Below are 26832 nucleotides of genomic sequence, written 5' to 3' on the forward strand. Positions count from 1 at the left end.
GTCATAACTATAACCTAGTTCCAATGGCCATGAAGCTTTTATTCTATACCTTGGTCCCTCATGATCATGTTCTTGCCTATGCTGTGGTTGTGGTCTCCTATCCTTTTTGGTGATGCCAAAAGAGGGAGAATATGTTAAATCTGATTATGAGATATGTTTGTTCATATAATTTTGTTTTTTTTTTGTGCTCACATACGTACCCTTTCAGGTGGAGCTAGTTTTGAACATATTTGAATAAATCATGTGTTTGATATCTAAATGTTCTCTGTGTTCTATCTGCATATATTAGATATGTTTAATATTTAAAAACGAAAATTTACCTGAGCATAGTTTTTTTTTGTGTGTGTGTTGGGGGTGAAGCATAATTTGCTTATATGTACTCGTCAAGGGAACCTCCTACCTCATAATTAATTTAGGTTTGTCATGATAAATAAGGGAGAGATTAACCCAAGGGTTCAAAATTCACCAATGTTTTGATGAAGTACCAACCAAAATTGATTATCAAAGTACTTGATGGACTAATCCCTTGTGTGTGTGTGTGTCTGAGAATATGTTCGAAGTCCGGGTAATTGAGAGGGCATCTATAAAGCACAAGTGCAGTGGTAGATTCAAAAGCCCAAGCTCGAGGCTCAATACTTGGATGGTGACAAAAAGAAGCTGATTGTGATTACTGGACTCAAAATTACATTAATTTTGAGTCTAGTAATCACAATCGGCTGTCACAGTTGTCTGCGAGTCTGCCTCAAACTCAAACGAACAGGGCCTAAGGGAGAAATTTCTGTCTTCGAGATTGAATCTCCAACCTCTCTAAGCCGAAGGGAGAAATTTCTGTCTTCGTAGATTGTATCTCCAACCTCTCTAAGCTAACATCAAGTTCAAGGCACCCTAGATAATGCAAATTTCTCAAAACAATCTTAAGAAACCAAGACCGAAATTGGACGGTTCAGATAATGGGGCCAACAATATTTATGCCCACCCCTATTAAACAAAAGGGAAGTGATATTCTCCTCTCCTCCACCCCCCCCTCCCCGTTTAACGTTATCCGTTAAGTTTTAAAGTAAAAGAAAAACGTTACAGTGGGGTGAATTTATCCTCAAGCGGGGGGTCGGGGGGGAGCATATCACTTCCCTAAAAAAAAATGAGGTTGCAATCTAGACAACGGCATTTCTCATTTTAGCATTTTTTTACCTTGGCTAGTTGGCTGTTAACACGGAGACTTGCCATCATTTCCATAGATGATCCCAACCCATCGATCTATTGATGAACTGCATATTATGGAAACCTCAATAGATCGGAGGGCTAGGATCATCCTATGGAAATGATTTTTTAGGCACAACCTATTTGCTTTATGACCCATCATATGGACGGTTTGGATCATCCTATAGTGTGGTCCGTACATTACTTTTTGAAAAATAAGAGAATATAAGGCCTTACACAGTATAAAATCTCATATATTGTATTTTGTTGTATACTTACATGTAATATGGAAAGACCAGAAATGCAATCGATGGAAAAGAAAATAAGAAGGAAATCCCTCTCTCAATCTTTGATATTTATTATTGGGCGATGGTATTTTCACCCCCCTGCAGTACGAATTCGCTCCCCCCCGCCCCCCCCCGTCCAGGCCCAATTAACGATTAATAGTCAGTCAGTAATCACAGTCCCCCAACAACCACTCTCCCACTTTCTTTTCCCACCACTGTTTATTTATCCAACGGGAGAAAAGAAAAACCCACCATGAATAAGACAAAAATGAAAAGGCCTAATCTCCTCAATTTCCTTTTTCTTCTGCACCCACAAATCCCCTTCCATGGCTTCTTCACTCCTAACGCCAAACCTCGATCTTTTTCCTGGACGTATTTCACTCCCCTCCTCATTTTCACATCCTCTTTCTCCCAATTTTCGTTTCCCGATAAAATCCGGCACCAAACGAGGTAGATTGGAGATTATACCGAACAATGGCTCGACTAAATGGAGGACTAGGGTTTCGTTCTTCCCTTCCTTCCTTAAGAAGAAAGGTAAGGACAAGGAAACCCTAAAGGAAGAGCTCTTAGAAGCGATTTCTCCTCTCGATCGAGGTGCAGAGGCCAGTCCAGAAGATCAAGAGCTAGTCGATAAGGTTTCAATTCTTTTACTCTCACCCTTAAGATCACTTCGTTTTGGTTAGGAATTTGATTTCTTCTTGAAAAATTAGTCACTGATTTTGATTCAAGCCTTAAAGTCCTTTATTTCTTTGTTGTTCTCTACAAGAAAATCCAACGTGCATCATTCAAAAAAAAAAAAAAACAGAAAGAAGAAAATCCAATGTGCGCCCCCCCTTTTTCTTCTTAATATAATCTTTTACCATTCAAAATAAACTAAAATAATAATGTCACGCCCCTTAACCGAAGGCACGACAGACGCCGTCGCGTGTACCTGCAAAATAAAACCTCACAGGCACGGAAGGCTTTCTTACAAAACACCAATATAACACCAAAGATATGATTACAATTTACTTGGGTAGTATTCGGAACAACTAAAACTTAGACAACATTGTATACAAACAACCACCAAAATTCTTATTTACAAACTTCGAAACCCGCAAAACAACCAAAGCAAAAGCTCACATATAGTCCTAGTCCAGAAAATCCCGCAAGCACTGGGTGGATCGCCTGTTACGACTAGTTTCGGAACCTAAAATGTTATAATCCACAGTAAGCTTGAAAGCTAGCAAGTAATATAGCTCAGCTAAAGCTAAACCTAAGTATGCTGAAAACAAAGCAGAGCAGAAAATCATATTTTTGAAATTTACTGAATCTATATAAAGAGAAATGCAAAATCAGAATCCGAATAACAGTGCGTATCAGAAAATACATAGTAACAAAACAATGCTCATGTGCTAGGAGGCGGAAACAAAACTGCAAAAGCAGTAGATATCAGATACAAGTCGACAGGGTAATTGTTTAACCTCCTTTGACATAAGAGGGCCAACGTATCATCCCATTGGTTGGGGTACAAACACACCAACTATCATGAGCCAGACACAAGGGCATTATAAAAATGCGGACCTCATGAATTTTCTAAATCAATATACCCAAAGTTACAAAATCAGCTGTTTCGAAGAATAATTTTATTGACAAATCTTTTCAAATTTTTTGCATACGAAGGTCGCTAAAGTTAAGCTAAAGACTTACAATACAAGCACTCCCCAATTCTATGAACAATTATTCAATCACCTGCATAAAGAATTATTTATGAATTAAAATATACTCTAACATAACTATAACAAGCTATAACACATTCAAAATTGTTCAATTTTACAGCCCGAAGCCTAAATCAGAAATTCCCTAAAAGTATAATTTTTCTCCCAAAGAACCCTCGAAGGCTATGATTTCCTAACCGCTTGATGGAATTGCCCAAGGCCGGACTCGTTGGAAAGCTCGCAAGGAGACGATTCCAATGGATCTAACCAAGCTAGCAAAAATCTATTAGAAAAGATTTGACGACAAAAATAGGCGAAACTTCCCAATTTATTAAGCCCTAGAAAAACAAGAAATCCTATTCTAGGAGATAATCAAAGATTAGGACCCAAATCTTACCTCCAACGCCAAACATCCGATGATTTTTCACAAATTTCCGGCAAAAATCTCTTCCCCTTTTCTCTTTTACCGTCAAACCATTTTCTCTATGTTTCTGATGCTGTTTCAGTCGAAAATACACGAAGCTTCTGTTTATAAAAGTCATTCTTTGGTAAAAAGACAAAAATACCGTCCCTCCTTTAATGTTAAATTAAAAGAGTTCTCCCATACAAGGCTTCAAATGGAGCCATCTGAATACTAGCTTGGAAACTATTATTGTATGCAGACTCGACTAAGGGTAGGTGACAATCCCAAGAACCCTTAAAGTCGATAACACACGACCGAAGCATATCCTCCAAAATTTGAATTGTCCTTTCTGACTGCCCGTCTGTCTGAGGATGGAATGCAGATCCCCCATATGTTGGAATGATGTGGGAGAAAGAAGATTAGTTGGTCCTGATTTAGTACAAGAAACAATTGAGACTGTTCAATTAATTAAGGAGCGTCTCCGTGTAGCCCAGAGCAGACAGAAAAGCTATGCGGATGTAAGGAGACGGGAATTAGTGTTTCAGCCTGGTGATAAAGTATTTCTTCGGGTGTCTCCAACAAGAGGAGTTATGCAATTTGGGATTATTGGAAAACTCAGTCCTCAATATGTGGGCCCTTATGAGATTATAGAGATAGTAGGAAAGGTGGCATACAGACTTGCATTACCGCTTTCTCTCTCTGTTGTTCATAATGTTTTTCATGTCTCGATGCTGAGAAAATATATTTCTGATCCGAGCCATGTGATAGAGATACCACTTAAAGAAGACTTGTCATATGAGCAGTTACCACGTCGCATAGGAGATAGAAATGACCAAGTTTTTGCGTCGCCGCACCATTCCATATGTTAAGGTTCAGTGGCAGAACCATTATGAGCGAGAAGCAACTTGGGAGTTGGGGGACGAGACAAGAAAGAAATATCCTTATCTTTTTTTATGACTCAGGTATAATAATTGTTTATCATAAATTTCGAGGATGAAATTTTTTTAAGGAGGGAATGAATGAAATACCCCAAATCCCCTAAACTCTATTAATTTAACATTAAAGGAGAAAGGTATTTTTGTCTTTCTACCAAAGAATAGCTTTTATAAACAGAAGCTTCGTGTATTTTCGACTGAAACAGCGTAAAAAACAGAGAGAGAAGGGTTTGACGGTGGAAGGGAAAAGGGGAAGAGATTTTTGCCGGAAACTTGTAGAAAATCATCGGATGTTTGGCGTTAGAGGTAAGATTTTGATCCTAATCTTTAATTATCTCCTAGAATATGATTTCTTGTTTTTTCAGGGCTTAATAAATTGGGGAATTTCGCATATTTTTATCGCCAAATCTTTTTCGATAGATTTTTCCTGGCTTGATTAGATCTGTTGAAATCATCTCCTCGCGAGCTTTCCAACGAGTCCGGCCTTGGGCAATTTCATCAAGCGGTTAGGAAATCATAACCTTCGAGGGTTCTTGGGGAGAAAAATTATACTTTTAGGAAATTTCTGATTTAGGCTTTGAGTTGTAAAATTGAACCCTTTTGAGTGTGTTATAGCTTGTTATAGTTATGTTAGAGTATATTTTAATTCATAAATAATTCTTTATGCAGGTGATTGAATAATTGTTCGTAAATTGAGGAGTGCTTGTATTGTAAGTATTTAGCTTAACTTTAGCGACCTTCGTATGCAAAATTTTTGGAAAGATTTGCCAATAAAATTATTCTTCGAAATAGCTGATTTTGTAACTTTGGGTATATTGATTTAGAAAATTCATGAGGTCCGCATTTTTATAATGCCCTTGTATCTGGCTCATGATGGTTGGTGTGTCTGTACCCCCTCCAATGGGATGATACGTTGGCCCTCTTATGTCAAAGGAGGTTAAACAATTGACCCTGTCGACTTGTATTTGATATCTTCTGCTTTTGCAGTTCTGTTTCCGCCTCCTAGCACATGAGCATTGTTTTGTTACTATGCATTTTCTGATACACACTGTTATTTAGATTCTGATTTTGCATCTCTTTATATAGATTCAGTAAATTCCGAAAATATGATTTTCCGTTCTGCTTTGTTTTCAGGATACTTAGGTTTAGCTTTAGTTGAGCTATATTACTTGCTGGCTTTCGAGCTCACTGTGGATTATATAACCTTTTAGGTTCTGAGACTAGTCGTGATGGGCGATCCACCCAGTGCTTGCGGGATTTTCTGGACTAGGACTATATGTGAGCTTTTGCTTTTGTTGTTTTGAAGAAGTAGTAGATATAGTTAAACTAGTACGGTATGTATGGTTTCGAAGTTTGTAAATAAGAATTTTGGTGGTTGTTTGTATACAATGCTGTCGAAGTTTTAGTTGCTCTGAATACTACCCAAGTAAATTGTAATCGTATCTTTGGTGTTGTATTGATGTTTTGTAAGAAAGCCTTGCGTGCCTGTGAGGTTTTATTTTGCAGGTACATGGCGTATGTCGTGCCTTCGGTTCGGTGGCGTGACAGAAAAATTTGTAACGCCCCGACGCAACCGTGTAGATATTGTCCGGTTCTAGGTCGCAACCCCCGGTTTTAAAACGCGTCTACACAGGGAATGAGGGTCTACAACTTATAGCCTAGGATCTTTTCTCTCCGCTTCCAATGTGGGACTATTACAATCCACCCCCCTTAAAAGGCTCAGCGTCCTCGCTGGCACATCGTACTAGGGGAGGTATGGCTCTGATACCATATTTGTAACACCCCGATGCAACCGTGTAGATGTTGTCCGGTTCTAGGCCGCAGCCCTCCCCTTTTTTAAAATGCGTCTACACAGGGAATGGGGGTCTACAACTTATAGCCCAGGAACTTTTTCTCTCCGCTTCCGATGTGGGACTATTACAACTAAAATGTCTATCATTTCATTGAGGTTCATCTTAAATTTCCTTCATTTGCATATATTTCCATACATTTTTGTAATTTTATCGGACTTCCATTGAAATTTCCAACTGAAATCAACATGTTTACAAGATCCGTCTAAAATAATGTAATTTATACACTTCGGTTGACATGAATGAGCCAAAATTTCTAACATTTCAGTGAAAATGATACATTTTATACTGAAATTTGGTGCCATGGCCGGAACCTTCTTCACAGAAGAATTTGCCCTGGTTTAAGGGCTTGAGATTTCTGAAAGCCAAGGATTTAAGTTGCCAGGTTCTCTACAAAGTTCCCGTAGACCTTAGTAGTAACCATAGAGATGCCCTACAAATTGCAAGTCCCCAACCATCTCTGTTAGGGCCTCGGGATGAAATTCCACGCACAACCATGCATCATCAAGTCGAAGAAGCATTTCCATCACTGGAAGCACTCACTACTGTCTCCTTATCTTGCCAGCTAGCACAAAGAACACTGCCATGGACCAAGCGCAAAAGCATTAGGTCCAAAACTTTTATGTGTTTGGAGATAAGGATTTGTTTTTGTGGGGACTGAACTCCCACTCTTTCAGTAACAAGGTTCACCTTCCTACTCCAGTACTCTCCATTGGACGTTGGACAAAAGGAATAGGGAATCTTCCTCCAATGTAGGAGGAAAAGCCGTTGTTCATATGGAGCTATTGGGATTTCACTCTCCCAAACCCTCTTCACCCACCCACAAAACTTTATATCTTGTTTGGACGGGAAAAATTTAGCCACTAACCATTTCTGTAAGATATTCCACTCTGGTTTGGATGCCTCCTTTGGGACAGCCAGCCCTTCTTTCCCATCTGGGGTAATGAAAGAATGATAAGACTGGCTTGCAATCATTGAACTTTGCAACACTTTCGTGAAATTCAGGGGTCTGGATTTAGGGTCAGGAGGCCTTAACCCCTCTCTCCCACCTTACATAGGTGGGGGTCTCTGACTCCTAGATGAACATTTCCAAACACCACAACTACATCTTCTAGAAAAATTTCTGGATTGAAACTCAGCTCATGAAACATAATCGAAGCCAGCTCACGGCGATAAGTGAGATTTCACGAAGAGAAATGGGAATTCATGGCAACAGCGACTCAAAATATCATCATCTCTGCTGTTACCCTAAAAGTTGTTTTCTGAAACACTTGGCATCTCAAGTAACTTCCCAATTTAGCTGTAAAAAATTGAGAAATACCTTCTCGACATGGATCAACCACGATGTGCAATAAAACGCCAAGAAAAGATGCAAAGAAACACAATCACAGAAGAAACACAGGATTTACGTAGTTTGGCAGTGTGCCTATGAGAGAAGATTTTCACTATTTCGGTCTAGGGTTACAAAATCTCTCCTTCTTGGCCAAGAAAACACAGAAAAAACATAAAACCCATAACCCTAACATGTGGCTTATATATCAATGCCACTACATGATGAAATCTCGACTTACTGATTCTTAAGCCACAATTTTACTTTTCCCGAGTAGAGTTTTATGACAAATTCTTTATTGTAATTGCTATTTCCTAAATTGGTTCATGGATTTGCTGTTCCTGTCATCTTTTGGTTACCTACAAATCTATTGCAGATAATGTTTAATTTGCAAGGGATAGTGTGATTTAAATTCCTGATTTTTTTTGTTTTGCATTTTTTTGTTAATTAGATTGCTCGTGAACTTGAAGCAGTTAATGCAATAAAGGCTCCACTTAAGTCTGAGTTGCTGAACGGCAAATGGGAGCTTCTATATACGACTTCCAGAACAATTTTGCAGACCCAGGTGTGATGTCTGTGATGCCTCATCTTTTCTCAGGGAAGCCTTTATTAGTTGTCCATTTCTCTGTATGTTGCGTTATACACAGAATGCTCCCATGCTTATTTATTCTGGATTACTCATTGCTTTTCGCCATGTTTTGATTGAATTTGTTGGGTTGCTTATTGTTGGTTTCACGTTTGATACTATATATAATTATTAAAGTTAATTGATTTCTCTATATTGGTTCCTGCATTGTTACATTGGACGGATGATCACTTTTTGCAGGCTTTGCCTTTTTGAAAAAAAATTTGATTTTTTCTGAAATCTTTCACATATTATGGACTGTACCATTTGCTTACCATATGCGCTTCCTAATCTCTTACAAAATATATAACAGAAGGTTTTCTCTTTTATTTTCTTTTGTTCTTTTCTATTTTTCATTCAGGAAAGACTTCTTACAAGGTCATGCTGTAGCTTTGTACTGGTTCTTGATACTCTTTATCCACACGATCTTGATTGATAGAGGCCAAATTTTTAAAGACTCAATGGAAAAATCTGCGAGGCAATATCAATTTTTGCAGGCCTTGCCTTTTTTTGCCGTAGCTTTGTACTGGTTCTTGATACTCTTTATCCACACGATCTTGATTGATAGAGGCCAAAATTTTTAAAGACTCAATGGAAAAATCTGCGAGGCAATATCAATTTTTGCAGGCCTTGCCTTTTTTTTTCTAGAATCTTTCACATATCATGGACTCTACCATTTGCTTACCATATGCGCTTCCTAATCTCTTCCAAAATATTTAACAGAAGGTTTTCCCTTCTCTTTTTATTGCTTTTTATATTTTTCATTCAGAAAAGACTTCTTACAAGGTCAATCTGTAGCTTTGTATTGATTTTTGATACTGTTTATCCACACGATCTTGATTGACAGAGGCCAAAATTTTTAAGACCAAATGGAAAAATCTATCAGGCAATCAATGCAGATACACTAAGGGCCCAAAATATGGAAACTTGGCCATACTTCAATCAGGTGCTTCTAATAGCTCATGTTTCTCTTTATATTTTGTACCCTTGGTTATTTGATCTATTATTCAACCTATTGTAATTCCTTATTGATTGTCATTTGAGTATCTTGTGTGATCTGAACCCTTGCTGGACAACAGAATAAAATTGTATGTCTTACAACCTTTTTAAGATAGTACCAAATGTGGTATCTAACGCCATTGGGTGATCTTATTGAGGATATCAAAATGTTTTCGTCACAACCATAGGTGGAAAAAACAATTGTTTTCTGATGCTTTTGTGGCTATTAGCCATTCAGTGAAGGCCTACTCTGGAACTAAACTTTTGATCTCAATGGCATGCACTGCTCTATAATTTGCGTTCTAGAGCAGCCATTGCTACATGGCTATGAGGTTATGCATGTGAAAATTGGGAAGGACTTGAACGTTTTGTTTAGCAAAGAGGAAAGTGCATGTACATATATTAGCCCTTGTCTCTTTCCTTGATGTATGATTAAATATTATCAAAAATCATGTACTTAATGTTACCTTTGATAAATCAAAATTGATTTAACATAGATTTGAGAAGAGAGCAGAAAACATCTCTTGGAATGAAAGAAACGGATGTAATTTCCTTTTTAGCATATTTGCCTTCAAAATCCATTGGAATCACGTTCTCATTTTCCCATTAAAGACCGATCGTCGATCGGGCGGAGCAGGTGCCTAACCCCTTCTGGCTCCGTTACCGCCCCCCTACTCAGAATCTCAACGCAGCTCAAACGAAGTCATATCGGCGGGGCCAAGGACCTCTTATTTCCTAGATGACCACTCTGAAAAGAAAGAGAGATGTTCCCCCTTCTCACGTGATACGACACACCTCTCTGGGATATGCCCCTTATCACTAAGGCTACATACCTTTTGTGCTCGCCTCTTCTCACGGGAAGGTTTTGAATGCAGGTCTGTTAGAGAGCTCACCTTGCAGCGTTCAGGTGGCGATGGAACACATGGTTTAGGCTTTTCAAAAAGGGAAAGATGATGTAAAAAGATTTCTAGTGAGGCAGGGTGAGGATATTAGGACTTGGAGAGTAGAATATGCTTTCATATTGCTTTTAATGGGAAATTTTGTGAGGCGGGCCTTTATTAGATGAAGGAAGGATTCAAATAGTTAAGAAGAATAAAATAAATAAATAAAAGAATCAATTTGAAATAATGGCAGCCTTGGTATGGATGTTTGAGTCCTTGGTTAACTTTCATTTTTCAAAAGTCTAATTTGAGGCAGAAATCTGTTAGTAGATAATTAGGTATACTAACATTCTATGCAGTTTAGAACTTCTAATGTTGAGTTATAACTGTGATGGGATACTTTTTTTTATTTGTGAAACATTCAAGCCAATTTCTTTTTAGTGATTTACTGTGAATTTCTCCTCAAAAGTTGAAGTCATTGTTTCTGCAGGTAACTGCAGACTTGGAACCTCTCAGTGCAAGCAAGGTGGCTGTTAAATTTGATACATTCAAAATTGCTGGTTTGGTAAGTCATATTTACTGTTTGTAAAGCCTTTTCAAATATAATGTCCTATATGTTGAATTTTACCGAGTTTTTTTTGTGTTGATGTATAATAACGTGAATATGTGATGTGTTTCATGATATGATGAAATGGAACTTTAACAGATAGTTCTAGATACATATAAATGCATTAATTTGCTGGGTTGTTGTATTTCCATTACATTCTTTTTTTCTTTTCTTTTTTTGAGGGCATAGGGTATCCCCATTCTCTACCCAATTATTTTCTTTGTCTATCATGAGCGCACTCTCATTATCTGTAGCTGGGTTGTATCCTACAATACAAATGGGCAATTCCTATCGGATTTTTAACACATGCTTGCTTGAAAGCCCGTATAATTATGTTCCAAACTAGTCGTTGTAACATTTATCTTGTTAGTCTTTCAAGGAACTTGCACATTAGATCTGATGGTTCTTTTTATTTTCTTCACTTAATCGTGCACAGATACCTATTAAGGCACCCGAAAGAGCTCGTGGTGAATTGGAAATAACATATCTGGATGAGGAGTTACGGTAATTGATTCTACTGAGTTTTTTATATGTTGAAAATCATTTGACCTTTTGTTTTCAATATTCAGATAACTTTCTGCAAGAGTTTGATAATAATGAATTGCTCCACGCAAGAAGAGATTCGAGGGTGTGCCCTATGCTTAAAAATGACAATTAGTCTATAAAAGATTCGCAATGGATTGTGAAGACAAGCGTTGCAAATGATAATATACAATCACAATAAGTTTCCATTCTCGCGGAACTAAGTGTAGGTATTATGTTAATTTTGATAAAATATCAACTATCATAGCTGCAACTAGAGACTCAAACTTGAAATGTAATTACAAAATGGAAAAAAAAAAAAAACTGAATTAGAAACACAGATAGCAATCTAGCTGCTATAGGAGCAAATCTTGGTATTGGGACATCTTTTTTTTTTATTTGAATGGTAAAGAGATTTCATTAAAGAAAACTGAGACCAAGGAGGTCCCTAAAGTACAAAACCATAGAAATAGAAAGAAATAAAAGAAAATGAAATAGATCGAATGACTGGGGAGGGAGGAAATCAAAGAGCTCTATGCTCTGCCTGGAAACACCCTCTCTAGCTAATCTGTTCGTCTCCCCATTAGCTGACCGCCTAATATGGATAAAGGATGTTGATGCCGCCCCAATTCTATCCTGGATCTCATCAAATAAGGCTGCGAACCTCTTAGCCATCTAATGACACTGAGAAAGTCCCGTTCAAACACCACCTTGTTTTAGTCTACATTTTGGAGCAACTTAGTGCGTTGGCGAACGGCACGAACTTCTGCCTCGTTTGCATCCGCCACACCAATTGGGCCTCTAAATGCCCATATTACCACGCCATCTTCATCCCTCAATAGGCCACCGATGCCTGAGGGGCCCAGGATTCCCCAAACTAGACCCATCGGAGTTTAGCTTAAGAATCCCTTGAGTAGGAAAATCCAATTCTTGGGACATCGAAGGGTATTGGGACATCTTTGAGACTCAATTCTTCCTGGGAAAATCCATGTAGAAGACTTCAAACTTGGTGCGGGTGCTTAAGAGGGAAGCAGATGAAAGTAGAGCACACGAACACAACCAAGAGAAGGAGAAGGAAGAGGGACAGATGCTCAACCATTTTCACATTATTATGGTGAGGGACTTAATATGCAGGAGGAAACTAGATTCCTTCTCGACGGGCTAAGAATAATCACAACCTTAGGCTTGTTGAACAAATGGATTGAGTCCGATAGTCAGGTGCTCGTTGACCATGTTATGGACAAAGGTCAGCCTCAGTGGTTGATTTTCTTTTATTGGGAAGAAATTAAGTCTCTTGTTCATATAATCAATCCTTTGATTTCACACAAGTTTAGATAAGGCATCTATACATCTGTTTCACTATCTAACTTTGCTTGTGAGAGGGGATCTGACAAGTCTTTTTGGAGTTGGGGAGAGCTCCCCAAGCCTACTAGAGGTTCCACTAGGAGTGATCTTTTGGGTATTCCAAGCATTAGAGAGAGATGATGTTAATTTTTCCTTTGTTTATGTACTTTTATTTCTCGGCAGCTTCGTGGGTAGGCCTTTTGTGCCATTTTATTCATATTTTTTTGCATAGTAATAAAGTTTCAAGGTTCGGTCTGAGGCCTAGATAAATTTCGGTTTAAAAAAACCTGGGGCATAAATGTTGAGCATGTCCACCTTGTGAAGTATGTCTTGAAGTTGGCTACGAGAGAGAACATTGGTGGGGATTTTGAAAGTGATCCCATGATCTAAAGTCGGGGACAATGATAATCTTGGCCAACACCTTTTTCCCTGCGGGTATGTTTTGTTGCGCGGGGGTGGCTTGGAGAGTAGTGGAATAGTAAGTCAAAAGGGAGGAGACAACCATTTTGATTCGTCTGGAATTACCTCGGAGAACAGTGTAGGTAGTGTTTGTTGCGCGGCACATATTCGGAGAGTAGGAGAATAAGTAGTGAGTGTCATTACCAATATATATATATATATATATATATATATATATATATATATATATAGAGAGAGAGAGAGAGAGAGAGAGAGAGAGAGAAAATTCAACCAAAATTCTTTGCTTTTGGAAGAATTTAGTTTACGAGTCATAAGAAGGGTGCAAGGAATCCACGTTAGCAGACATGCAATTATTATGTGGGAGACATCCAAGGGAGTCAAAGGGGAGTCCAATGCTCTAGTTTGGCAACCAAACGTGGAATGGCATGCCAAATCCAAGCCAAATTCCGACAGCTGCTGAGCTTTTGTGCAACCAAACACACCCACCAAAATGGTAATCAACCTATGTTCGGTTCTTTCATGGAACCCAGCATTGGAGGTAATGTGAATAACTTTCTTACATTTCCAAGTGATTAGGTTACATCCAACAACTATGCAATATCCATTGGTGGATCATCAATCTGGACAAAAACCAGTCCAGTCTGCATCTAGATATCTTTACGCCCAGTCCCCCCTGCTTGGTATATTTTTCCAGGGGCCTCTTTGAGATCACAAAATTCTGTAAAACCACTTCTAGGTGAGTAGAACATGGTGAGTGCATAAACCAACTAACTTCACTTAGAGTATAAGCTATATTAGGATGAGTAATCATAAGATAAATTAGCTTACCGACAAGTTTTATCTTCTTTTCTCTCTTCTCATTTTCTTCTTTCTCCTCCCATTATCCTTTTCCATCTTCACCTTTCGTCTCTTCTTTCTCTTTCCTTCCTCATTTTCCCTATCTTCTAATTTACCGAGGTTGTTTTCATGCTTGAGAGAACACCTTATCCTTGTCTATAGTCAATAGTCTTGATCAGGGTAATTATGTCACCTTAGATCTCTTTATAAACTCAGGGGATACTTTGAAACCACACCTGGAATGCATTATCCTCTTATTTCATCATTGTTTCTTACCAATTTGGAAGTAGCTGATCTGTAGCTAGAAAAGTGAAAACTAATTGTTTAAAAATTGTGTATTAATTGTGTTGGGCTGACTCTGCCAGTTGCTACCGAGACTCAAACTCTGTACAATTACATCACAATCTTAAAACCTGTGCTTAAAGAGTGAAGAACTGGCTATATTCTATTCTTTCTAAATAACCAAAAACTCATCTTCATTTTCTATTTTGGCTAATGATTGAATCAGATGCTTCAAGGAAGCGAGATAGCTTGAAATGATGCAATCCCTGTCACTATACTGTAGGCACTCTCACACTGATAGCTTATGTTGCTTCATTTTCAGCTTGCAGGAAAGGGTTGCTACCATCTTAATACAATTTTGTATCATTAGTGCAAACAGTAACTTGGGATAAATTGGTTTTGTTTGTGCAGAGTTTCAAGGGGTGACAAAGGAAACTTGTTCATTTTGAAAATGGTGGATCCATCATATAGAGTCCCACTCTAAGGGAAATGCATGTACATATGACAAAAAACAGCATTGTAATTGTATATGATTGCAAAGTTTCCAGTGGTGCAATTTTCATCTTCCATAGATTTTTTTAACAGAACAGAGAGATTGTACTGTAAAATTCTACAGAAATTTTTTGTTAATATGTAAAAACAATTTGCAACAAATATCTTAATCAATGATGCAAATGGTTTATGTGTGGGGTGATTCAGTTTGTCTAATTTGAAGAGAGATTATCAAAGAGAGCTGCTAGCAAAATGGGAACATGTAGGGTGATAGCATATGTGCAAAATCTTCCCAAAATTACTAAACTGCCCTTACTCGAGGTTTACGTCACCATACCCACCAACCGTGCCTTGTGAGTATAATTTTTGACTTTTCCTTTTAATTAATTTATTGTCTAGTAGTAGACTAAGTGGTTAATATTTAGCTAATATAAGTTAGTAGTAAGTTGGCACTAAGATTAGAATTAGCTTAAGTTTCTGCATGTCATTGGCAGTATAATTATTTTAGACATATTACTTTAGTTCGGCCTACGTAGGTTAGTACAAGTACTTTAATGCAAGGATGCTAAGGCATTAATAGGTATAAATAGTAACCGGGACTTCAGAGCTCCAGAGGTAGACCCATCCCATGGCCTAAACTCTGGAAACTCTTAACATGAGCTTCTTCTTCTTCTTCTTCTTCTTCTCTCTCTCTCTCTCTCTCATGGATGGGTTGTTGCATGTGAGAGCAGACTATCACATATCTTTTAATATTTGATTTCGTAACATATCCATCGGGTTTATAATCTCAATAGTACTGCTCCTCTCATGTAGATTTTTCGAGACTCTGTGGGGACTTCTACAGACTCGAACATTAAAATCGCATGTTAGTAGTGAACAACACCATTTTTGTACCATGCCCTATGCGCGATGTGGACCAATACATGAATAGCTTGGATCACGAAATAAGTAGGGCCCCGCCAGATGATCTATTTTATAATAATTTTGGTAATACTATGAATTGTTTAGGTCAAAATGTAAAATTGAACAACTATATTATCTATTTTTTAACGTCTATGAGCTGTCCAATTAATACTAGATAGATCTGAGGGCTATGATATATAATAAAAATCATTTGAATGAAATAGATTACAAAGTTAAGGATCTTACTTATTATAATTACATCATCCTAATAGCATAGGGCCGTCGTACTAGTGCCCGGTCCTCATCACAAGGATAGAAGCAATTATGAGCATCCATCTTTCTTGATTTAATTGGGTGTTAAGGGTGCGATCATACCTGCACAAATGCACTAGATCCCATCAGAACTCCGAGGCTGAGCGTGCTTGGCGAGAGTAGTATTAGGATGGGTGACCTCCTAGAAAGTCCTCGTGTTGCACCCCTGCCACATTCTCTCAAAAAAATATGAGTAAAACAAACTATGACTGATCTGGAGGTGATAATACATAGGAGAGAAGCATTTCTCAGATACCTTTTTTGTTCCTAGCTTTGAAACAGCCGAAGCACCTAGAAGGAGAGAAAGGGGAGCAAGAGGATTGGATGAAAGGCTACAAGATGTGAGGGATTGCTTAACTGCAGATGAAGGTCATTGAATCGTTTGAGGATGCTGATCAATGAAAATTTTCTTGTGCATGGAGAGTTAAAGAGAGGTAATTTTCTAGCTGACATCAGATTTTTCTTTTCCTCATGATACATCTAGACTAGTTGCTACTAAAAATGTGAGATATCCATCCATACTCCTTAGTTGTAAACTTTGTTCTACCTTTTGTTCGGCAATGTTTACCCGGGTGTGATGATTTGTTGGTCAGTGCGAGTGGTGTGTGATTTGTGATGAATGCACGGGTGTACCAATTCATAAAAGTCAAAAATTCAAGTCTATGGGAAATCAATTTCTGTTCCCTGAATTGAATTGCAAGCGATTAAAAAGAAGAGGGGACTTATTAACTTGGGCTCTAATGCCTTTCTAGACAAAATGAAATGACATAGAGCCCAAGTGATGGCTTTTAATGTTGATACACACAGAATGTAAATGACTCAAATTAAACATTGATGCTTGTAGAATGCAAACGACTAATTAACCTCTTAATAAAACAATACAAACAAGCGTCAGTGGAACAATGAATCCATTTCATCGGGTCTTCAATTCTTGGAGTAAAACTACAACTACTGAAAAGTAAAAGTACAGTGCAAAATAGTAAAGTTAATGCAAAGAAAAAAAACCTTGATTTAACCTCTTAAACAGGAAGAAGAGAAAAGCCAAGGAAAAAAAGAAAAGAAAAGGGCCCGTGACTTACCTCAAAAGTGCTAACCCTGACCCAAGAAAATGGTATTTTGGCACAGTTCTTAGCATAAGAATTGCAGTCCCACCAGTGAGATTCAGTATAAACAGAAACCAAAAAGGACAGGAGTGTTTTAGGCAGTAGAAGAAGCAAAAAAAGGCTACCTTTCTAAACGAAGAGCAGAAATATTTGCAGAGAGTAAAAGACAGTAATAGTAGTTTTGTGCACACGAAACCCAAGGGGATATTAGAAGATTTGGTGAAACAAATACAGGCTTCTCATCCATCTATAATGCAAAAGTTCAATCTGGGTTTTCATCATCCAGGTGTTTCTATGGAAGTCAACATCAAAACCCAGTCATTTATTATTCATGCCTGATAGCTCTAGGCGTGGACGATTGCTTTTCCTTCTCTTATACTTTGTAGAAAAGCTAGTCTCTGCCAAAATATACTCGGGGTTCTTTACTTCTATGGTTGTGGAATATGTACCCAATTTTTAATATACATACCATAGTAGCATTATAAAGCCTGAGTACATTATCACAGACAAAGGATGCCTTTTCCATTATGGATGTGAGATGAAGGTCCAAATGGAAAACTAGGAGGATGGGATGTTCAGATAAAAATGGCAAAAATAGGGGGACAGGGTGATCGGATAAAAATGGCAGACACCTATGTTAGGTAAAATAAGAAAGAGATTTTTTTTTATACGGTGGGGACAACCGTGTGTACACATGCAGCCCAAAAAACACAGTGGGGCCCAAAATGTTTGGGTGATCAAAAAAATCTTCTCCATAGGATGCTCTTAACCCTCCGATCCGTGCGGGTTTTATACTGTGTCGTCCATTTAAAACTTCCACAAATGGAAGGGCTAGGATCATCCTCACACCCTATCTATGTGAGGGCCCAAGAAATGAATGGTTCGGATCACCTAAATAATGTGGGCCCCACTGTATTTTTTTGCTGCACATGCATGGCTTCACGCCGTATAATTTCTCAAATAAGAATTATTGAGAAGATCACCTGTGTTAGGTATAAAATTGGATGTCACCACGTGGCATAGGACCCACAAGAGCCCCCGAGCAAAAACCCGCCATGAGGCCTAAAAGAAGCAGGTCGATAAGAGGCGCCCAACCTTTCAACCTGCACGGAACATGCACCACCTCACTAACCAATTTGGCCATCGCCCTAAATTTTCTAGGACAACACAGCTAATCATGCCCTTTAGCATGTGACTCCAATGCATGCACCAGTGCCAACAATGGCAATGCAAACGACGCCATCTTTACTCCATGGAACACGTATACACATAAAGAGGGAAACTCAGACACAAGAAGATGGTCCTTTTCTCCCTCCTTGTCCCGCCACTCTATCTCAGACCCTACCATAAGTCATAAGAGCCACAGAAGTGAGTCTTGCGCTCCTACGGCGATGGAAAAGTAGAGAGAATGGAACCCTTTCCTAAACATTTCTGTCATTTAGACCTTCCCGCATTCGAGTTACAAAACCAGTAGTGGGCCACATGGGTCATTTTCGCTCAAAATTTGGCCTCATTGTCAAGACGACTTAAAGAGTCTATCCATCCCACTCTCAGCAGCCAGCAATGAGTGCAATAACTACTTCAGCCAACCTTCATCATCCATCAGTTTTGGTCCGACTGCTGATCCAGGTCATCCAGAAGTCTGATCTGAGATCCGTGAAAGGTATTTTGTTCCTTTCGGCCCTGACTTAAGTATGTTTTTGCCTAAAAAAGAGCCAGTGCATGGATATAGAACAAAAATTGAAAAGAAATATGCTCATGTAAGTGGATGAATTCATTCCTTCTAGACTTCGTGTTCTAGGGTAAAATTATAACCAAGAAAAAATAAAGATAAATGTGATGAGTGAAGATAAATTATTACATGTTGTGTGTTGGTTATGAGACTTCTTTGGATGCATCCATCTCTTTATGTAGATTTATTTGTAACCGTTTGTAACTGATTTCCTTGCGGATTTTCTTAACTTCCAAAAGTACAAGTCCGCTCTTCCGGTGAGAATCACACTATTTACCTACGGATCTATCCTTGTCCCTACGGAAAAATTAGTAGGAAAAATGTACTTTTCCCAGCAATATTTATTAACTTTTGTAGGAGAAGTCCAATTATATAGGGAAAGGTAGCTTACCCCTGTGGAACTTCAAATTCGTATGGAGAAGGTACCTAGCCTACAAAAGTTACGCATGCTGAAATTCGTAGAGATAAACTTTTACACATGGGGTTTTGTCTGTAGGTAAAGCCTAGTTTTGTTGTAGTGAAAGATAAGGTTGCACAAGACATATGAAAGAATCTTGCACGTTGCATTCCGAGGTTACCCAGAGCCTTAACATCTTTGAAGAGATCCTCTAGTATATCTTCCTAATTATCATATGTACCGATCTCGACCTGTTCTTCACATGTTGACTCAAGTGATAGCTTTGTGTGTGCGACGTGCATCCTTCCATTGTCTTGTTCTTCGTGTGGTAACCTTACTCGAATGGGAAACTATATTAGCACCAAAGAAGGAAACCGAGCTCCACACAGCAATTCCCCTATGCTCTGTTTGGATGCCGGTAATTCGTTGGGAGATCTATATCCCAGCCGTCAAAGGGGAGATCGAAAATAGATCAGTCAACGGGGAGATTAATGGTGGAAGAAAGAAACATTGTTTGGTTTGTCTTGCAAATATTGGGGGGGGGGGGGGGGGGGTTGGGATAAGGGCAAAAAGAACTCCCCAAGATCTTTTTTTTTGACAGGCAAAACTCCCCAAGATCTTCTCCACAAATTTCTTTGATTTGAAGAAATTTGGAGAGATCTCGAGCGCGCCACATCACCCGACCGTCGCCCGACAGTGCTAGTGGTCAAAGACCTTAAAAGGCAACCAAACAATCTCAAGAAGATCCCAAGAAGATGTTCTCCCCTCAATCTCCTTAAAAATAGCCAACCAACAGAGCACTAACGAGACTTCAATAAACTTAGAAACCGAATTTCATAAGGAAACTAGATGATTGTCAAACTGATTTCATAGGGAAGTCGCCCAATAGGAAGGTCTTAAAAAAAGGCAAAGCTTCCTAAGACTCCAGCTTAATAAACGAGCCCCCTAGCTCGAGGCAAGTAATCTAGGCTCTCAGATTGCACGGTTCCTTTGTCCCTTTGTTTCTTGATCAGTATTTCATTGTTGAGTCGTAATCTAACTTGAGCGTCGGAGGATCTTCCAAGAGTCCAAACTTCAACACGTCCGGAATTACTCAATTTTTAATTGTTCAGCTGACTTGAGTATATGTAGGAGTCTTAACATCTTTGAAGAGTTCCTTTAGTATATCTTCCTACATATCTCACGCACTGTCATCACCCCGTTCTTCGTGTGCGAACTCGAGTGACAGTTTTGTGTGTGCGATGTGCAGCACTATAGGTTAGGCGTAAAATCCGTCCACCTATGAGCGCACTACACCGGTGTCAGCCTTACGTTGGGGTTTAAATTCACCAAACAAGAATCGAGGATAAATAGGTCCTTTCACACCTCGCCCTCGGATAGTAGCCCTATTCGAATGGGAAACTTCACCAAACAAGAATCGAGGATAAATAGGTCCTTTCACACCTCGCCCTCGGGTAGTAGCCCTATTCGAATGGGAAACTTTATTAGTGCCAAAAGAGGCAACTGAGCCCCACACGGCAATTCACCTAATAGCTTGGATGAACATATTAACCGAGTTACATAAGGAAAGTCGATAATCGTCCAGATAAGTATAAAAAGCGGCTCAATAGGGAAGCCGCCCAATAGGAAAGTCTCCAAAAAAGACAAGCTTCCCGATGCTTAGGACTCGAACCCTATAAAGGGGACCCCTCCCAATGCTTAGGGCTCCAACCCTATAAAGGGGACCCCCACAGGCAAGACTATAAAGGGGACCCCCACAGGCAAGATAAGTACTCTAAGCTCTCAAACTTGCATTGTTACCGTTGAGCTGTTGTCTGACTTAAGCATCGAAAGGTCAAGACCTCCAACATATTAATAAGCACCACGTAATCCTTTTTGTGATAGCTCTAAACAAGTTATGCTCCAATGCAAAAGCCACCACATAACCTGTTATAGTAATTAGGTCAAGCAAGAGGTTGCTTGAAGCATTACACCCAAGGTATCTAGTTTGGAATACCAAGTTTGTTGCCTCCAGCCCCTATATATAGAGATACACTAGGGTTTTAATAGGTTAGTGGGCTCTAGCCCAAGTAGGCCCACTACACCGGTCCATTATCTTATTGGGCTTATATTAGAACATATATGGGTTATATTATATACCCAACAATCTCCTCCTATGTTCTACATATAGCACAATCCAATAGATAGTTAATGTGATGTCCAAACAAAATTATTGAATCATCCATATCAACATATGGTCTATATCATAAAAGATCTGTAATCCAACTGAAAACATGAATCCTTTTATGACAAACCAGGAGTTTTAAAGTTTTAAATATACAACAAGCTAAACTCAACCAAAAGGTAGTTTCACATATAAGTGAACCCCACTGATCTTAGATAAATTCATTCATGAGGTATGATTCTCATCGAGATCCAAAATAAAGTTCCACAAAAAAGTGAACTCTATACATACTGAAATGTAAGCATAGTCTTTATGACTTTAGAAGATTTACTCATCAAGTAAGTCATCTTCATCAAAGTCCAAATCAAGACAAGCTCCTCCTTTTCACCAATCCCCGTGAATTACCAAATATGGATTTCATGAAAATGAATCCAATCATTTGTGTAAAACATTAAAGTATCTAGTTCTACCTGAAGAAGAACTTAGTACAATTCCATAATTCACGAAAGTATCTAGTTCTACCTAAAGAAGAACTTAGTACAATTCAAAATGGCTGAAAAAGTATCAGTATCACTCTCACCATAAGCATCATTGTCAAGTTTCAATAAAGAACAAGACCTAAACAACTTCTTTTGCAAATAACCATTCCTAATTGTCAAGTTTCATTAAAGAACAAGACCAAATAGTTTCCTTTGCAAAGAACCATTTCATGTTTCTTTTTGGAATGTTACAGTCATCTTATCCATATTTGAGTTAAGCTGTATCATCAAGTTTGGAATGTACAACATTTCCCAAAAAGGACATGTCATCAAATGTGGAATGACACACAACAACTGTAAACATCGTCGAAACATATCAAGTGCTTATCTTGGCCAAAAGGGAGATTCGAAGATTCAAAATAACATGGATGTAGGTTAAGTCCTGTCTATATAGATTTTAACCCCATCTCCCCCACAGTTTTGAATATTCGATCTTTGGTCAGCCCCTATATGAGAGCATCGGCCATATTATCCTTTGATTTCGTATCAATCAAAGTGATAATCTCGTGTTCTTGAGATAATTCGGCATGGTATTTTCAGCCTAAGATGTCTCCTCTTACCATTAAAGAGTGAGTTCTTCACAATCGTAATCGTAGCTTGATTATCACAGAACACACTTAAGGAACTAATCCTTAACTGGGTCAGTGGAATGTCCATAACCATAATCAAAATCTTTAGCTCCTCTGCTTTCATTTGCAACGGAAGCTAGAGCATAAAGTTCCAATTCGACTTCCACACAACAGCAGTAGATTTGCTGTAATAACCGGTAAAAATATATATATATAGTCACTATGCAAGATTACTATGCAGAAATACTATGCAGAATTACTATTCAGAATACTATTCAAAACTACTATTTATAGTAGGACCCACCAAGTACTATTCACATCAGCGGGTCCCACATCAGCGGGCCCCACATCAGTAGGTCCCACATCAGCGGGCCCCACACAAGTAGGTCCCACATCAGCGGGCCCCACACAAGCGGGACCCAACACAAGCGGGACCCAACACCAGTCAAGCACGCCGTTACGAGTCAAGCCCACCAACAACGAAAATAAATTTAAATAATAATTAAATAATAATTAAATAGTATTAGTTTACTATTTAAGGTACTATTGAAAATAATTAAATATACTTAATTATTATTAAATAGTCTTTACTATTCACGCAGCAGCCTTCTACTATTCATAAATAATTAAATAATAGCCTTTACTATGCACAAAAATGCCTATAAATAGAGGAAGAGAAGAAGAAGAAAAAGAAAAGAGAAAGAGAGAGGAAGAGAAGAAGAAGAAAAGGAGAGAGAGGAAGAGAAGAAGAAGAAGAAGAAAAAGAAAAGAAGAGTGAAGAAAGAGTAAAAGAGAGAGAGGGGGAAAAAGAGAGAGAAGGAAAAAGGAAATCCACTATCCAGGTAAGTCTGTCAATAGTTATTTATTTAAACAGTGAAATAACGGTGATATGGTTGGTTCTACCACCTATGGATAAAGCGTGCATATGAGGCGATAACTCGCTATAGATTATGCAAGTTTTATCATCTTAGGATAAAGCATGCATATGAGGCGATAACTCGCTATCGATTATGCAAACTTTATCATCATATTTGAACGGTGAAATGCTCGCATAGTAACCGTAAAGTAACATACAGGGCCCACATGAATAGTACATACAGGGCCCACATAAATAGTAACATGCGGGGCCCACATGAATAGTAACATGCGGGGCCCACATGATCTTAAATTTGATAGAAAGAACACAGGGAATATTATCAGAAAGGAATTTGATAGAAAGAACACTGAACACAGGGAACATCAGAATTTGAAAAGGGTACTTCTCACGTTGCTTTCGTGAAATTCTCATCTGCACGATCCTTTCCACGTACATTCAGGCAAGTGAATATGGACTCACTTCATAACGGTAATTCAGTGTAATTCCTATGATTATTTGATATGTGATTGTGTTAGAAGGTAAAAGTATCTTCAAAGGAAAAAGCATCTTCAATACCATATGTCTTTAAACTTTCATTTCAGAAAGCAAAATTTGCATATTCATTTCAGAAAACAACATTGCATAAATCCTGCATGCCATTCTAGGTTGAAATGAAGGGAGGGAGGACTAAGGCAGACCCTTAAGATCCGAGATAGGACTAAGGCAGACCCTTAAGATCCGTGAGAGGACTAAGGCAGACCCTTAAGATCCAAGAAAGGACTAAGGCAGACCCTTACGATCCGTCCTTGGGCAAAAGCCAAAAGTTAGGACTAAGGCAGACCCTTAAGATCCAATAAAGGACTAAGGCAGACCCTTACGATCCGTCTTTGAGCAAAGCCAAAAGTTACCCAGGCTGAGAGCGTACGACACCTGGCTAATAATGCATATTCGGGTGGAACCATATGGTGACCCAAAGGAAATCCTAGAAAGGAGCACGTCTCATTAGGGGGACGGGGGTTCCTTGATGGTCAATAGTTGACGGCCAGGCCAAGGCCACCGAACATGATCTTATTGGGAATTGCCGTATGACTATTGGGGGAGAGAACATATTTGGGAATCACAGTGAGGATGAGAGTTCATACAAAGTTGATTTATTTCCAAATTTGATTTATTTGAGAAAAACTGTATAGTTTAAAATGGATTCTAATGTTGATCATTGAAAATTTTATGGTTATTGTACTGTTTCTTTTATGTCGTGAGCCTGTTTCCTTGCTCTTACGTTGCTACATTTCCTCCACAGGATTAGTGGAAAAGGGAGCCTTCGCAAACGAAGACATATAAATAAAGCGGGAATGGGAAATAAATAGAGAGAGTGGGGTGACAGATGGCTCATCTGTCAAACTCAGTTTAAGAATGTAATTTCGAGCTGTACTGAATTTTATTTGGAACAGAGTGAGTTTTAATTTTAAATGGGTTTCATTATTAAGAATGCTTCCGCTGCTCATAAAGAAAAATCAGGTGAATTTGTCAAATAGGTGTAACGGCTTGGTTTTGGAAATCGGGTCGTTACAGTTATGGTATCAGAGCTGCACCAGGTTTAAGCTGTGAGGAACCTGGTGAACGAGTCTTGGGTACGTCTTAAGATGGGATACGAAGACCTAATAATTAAAAGTTATGACATCTTCCTATTACCTCGGAACAAACTTAAAGGAAAACACACACCAACATAGATCGTTAAGATATTCGAGTTAAAATCTTCCAACACACCCTGGAAGAAGAAAAAGAAAAGAGAAAGAGAGAGGAAGAGAAGAAGAAGAAAAGGAGAGAGAGGAAGAGAAGAAGAAGAAGAAGAAAAAGAAAAGAAGAGTGAAGAAAGAGTAAAAGAGAGAGAGGGGGAAAAAGAGAGAGAAGGAAAAAGGAAATCCACTATCCAGGTAAGTCTGTCAATAGTTATTTATTTAAACAGTGAAATAACGGTGATATGGTTGGTTCTACCACCTATGGATAAAGCGTGCATATGAGGCGATAACTCGCTATAGATTATGCAAGTTTTATCATCTTAGGATAAAGCATGCATATGAGGCGATAACTCGCTATCGATTATGCAAACTTTATCATCATATTTGAACGGTGAAATGCTCGCATAGTAACCGTAAAGTAACATACAGGGCCCACATGAATAGTACATACAGGGCCCACATAAATAGTAACATGCGGGGCCCACATGAATAGTAACATGCGGGGCCCACATGATCTTAAATTTGATAGAAAGAACACAGGGAATATTATCAGAAAGGAATTTGATAGAAAGAACACTGAACACAGGGAACATCAGAATTTGAAAAGGGTACTTCTCACGTTGCTTTCGTGAAATTCTCATCTGCACGATCCTTTCCACGTACATTCAGGCAAGTGAATATGGACTCACTTCATAACGGTAATTCAGTGTAATTCCTATGATTATTTGATATGTGATTGTGTTAGAAGGTAAAAGTATCTTCAAAGGAAAAAGCATCTTCAATACCATATGTCTTTAAACTTTCATTTCAGAAAGCAAAATTTGCATATTCATTTCAGAAAACAACATTGCATAAATCCTGCATGCCATTCTAGGTTGAAATGAAGGGAGGGAGGACTAAGGCAGACCCTTAAGATCCGAGATAGGACTAAGGCAGACCCTTAAGATCCGTGAGAGGACTAAGGCAGACCCTTAAGATCCAAGAAAGGACTAAGGCAGACCCTTACGATCCGTCCTTGGGCAAAAGCCAAAAGTTAGGACTAAGGCAGACCCTTAAGATCCAATAAAGGACTAAGGCAGACCCTTACGATCCGTCTTTGAGCAAAGCCAAAAGTTACCCAGGCTGAGAGCGTACGACACCTGGCTAATAATGCATATTCGGGTGGAACCATATGGTGACCCAAAGGAAATCCTAGAAAGGAGCACGTCTCATTAGGGGGACGGGGGTTCCTTGATGGTCAATAGTTGACGGCCAGGCCAAGGCCACCGAACATGATCTTATTGGGAATTGCCGTATGACTATTGGGGGAGAGAACATATTTGGGAATCACAGTGAGGATGAGAGTTCATACAAAGTTGATTTATTTCCAAATTTGATTTATTTGAGAAAAACTGTATAGTTTAAAATGGATTCTAATGTTGATCATTGAAAATTTTATGGTTATTGTACTGTTTCTTTTATGTCGTGAGCCTGTTTCCTTGCTCTTACGTTGCTACATTTCCTCCACAGGATTAGTGGAAAAGGGAGCCTTCGCAAACGAAGACATATAAATAAAGCGGGAATGGGAAATAAATAGAGAGAGTGGGGTGACAGATGGCTCATCTGTCAAACTCAGTTTAAGAATGTAATTTCGAGCTGTACTGAATTTTATTTGGAACAGAGTGAGTTTTAATTTTAAATGGGTTTCATTATTAAGAATGCTTCCGCTGCTCATAAAGAAAAATCAGGTGAATTTGTCAAATAGGTGTAACGGCTTGGTTTTGGAAATCGGGTCGTTACATTTGCTGTCCCCTGATTCTGATCCCCATGA

At 38.7% G+C, this 26832-nt stretch overlaps 1 protein-coding gene and 1 pseudogene across 2 annotated transcripts; both read left to right on the forward strand.

The window, feature by feature from the left end:
- The first annotated feature begins 1734 nt into the window (after positions 1-1734).
- Positions 1735-14902, forward strand: LOC143847847 (putative plastid-lipid-associated protein 4, chloroplastic). Of its 2 annotated transcripts, XM_077356639.1 has the most exons (7): positions 1735-2119; positions 8151-8264; positions 9172-9270; positions 10695-10769; positions 11248-11315; positions 14443-14495; positions 14628-14902. In XM_077356639.1, the coding sequence occupies exons 1-6, from the start codon at positions 1811-1813 to the stop codon at positions 14462-14464; spliced, it is 687 nt and encodes a 228-aa protein (XP_077212754.1). In that variant the 5' UTR covers positions 1735-1810; the 3' UTR covers positions 14465-14495; positions 14628-14902. The 2 variants fall into 2 exon arrangements, with proteins under 2 accessions (XP_077212754.1, XP_077212753.1); XM_077356638.1 differs by lacking the exon at positions 14443-14495.
- Positions 14903-15972: 1070 nt separating this feature from the next.
- On the forward strand, positions 15973-16090 carry LOC143849218 (5S ribosomal RNA; annotated as a pseudogene).
- Positions 16091-26832: the final 10742 nt, after the last annotated feature.

Source organism: Tasmannia lanceolata, unplaced genomic scaffold (genome assembly GCF_043159265.1).
Source record: "Tasmannia lanceolata isolate RefF3 unplaced genomic scaffold, GAP_Taslan_0.1 ptg000016l, whole genome shotgun sequence".
NCBI classification, from domain to species: Eukaryota; Viridiplantae; Streptophyta; class Magnoliopsida; order Canellales; family Winteraceae; genus Tasmannia; species Tasmannia lanceolata.

What these genes read in the sequence shown, in the direction of transcription:
- LOC143847847 (XM_077356638.1), top strand. Translation starts at nt 1,811, where the DNA reads ATGGCTTCTTCACTCCTAACGCCAAACCTCGATCTTTTTCCTGGACGT. An exon ending in ATCAAGAGCTAGTCGATAAG is followed by an intron (nt 2,120 to 8,150) that starts GTTTCAATTCTT and finishes TTTGTTAATTAG; the next exon opens with ATTGCTCGTGAACTTGAAGC. An exon ending in GAACAATTTTGCAGACCCAG is followed by an intron (nt 8,265 to 9,171) that starts GTGTGATGTCTG and finishes CTTGATTGACAG; the next exon opens with AGGCCAAAATTTTTAAGACC.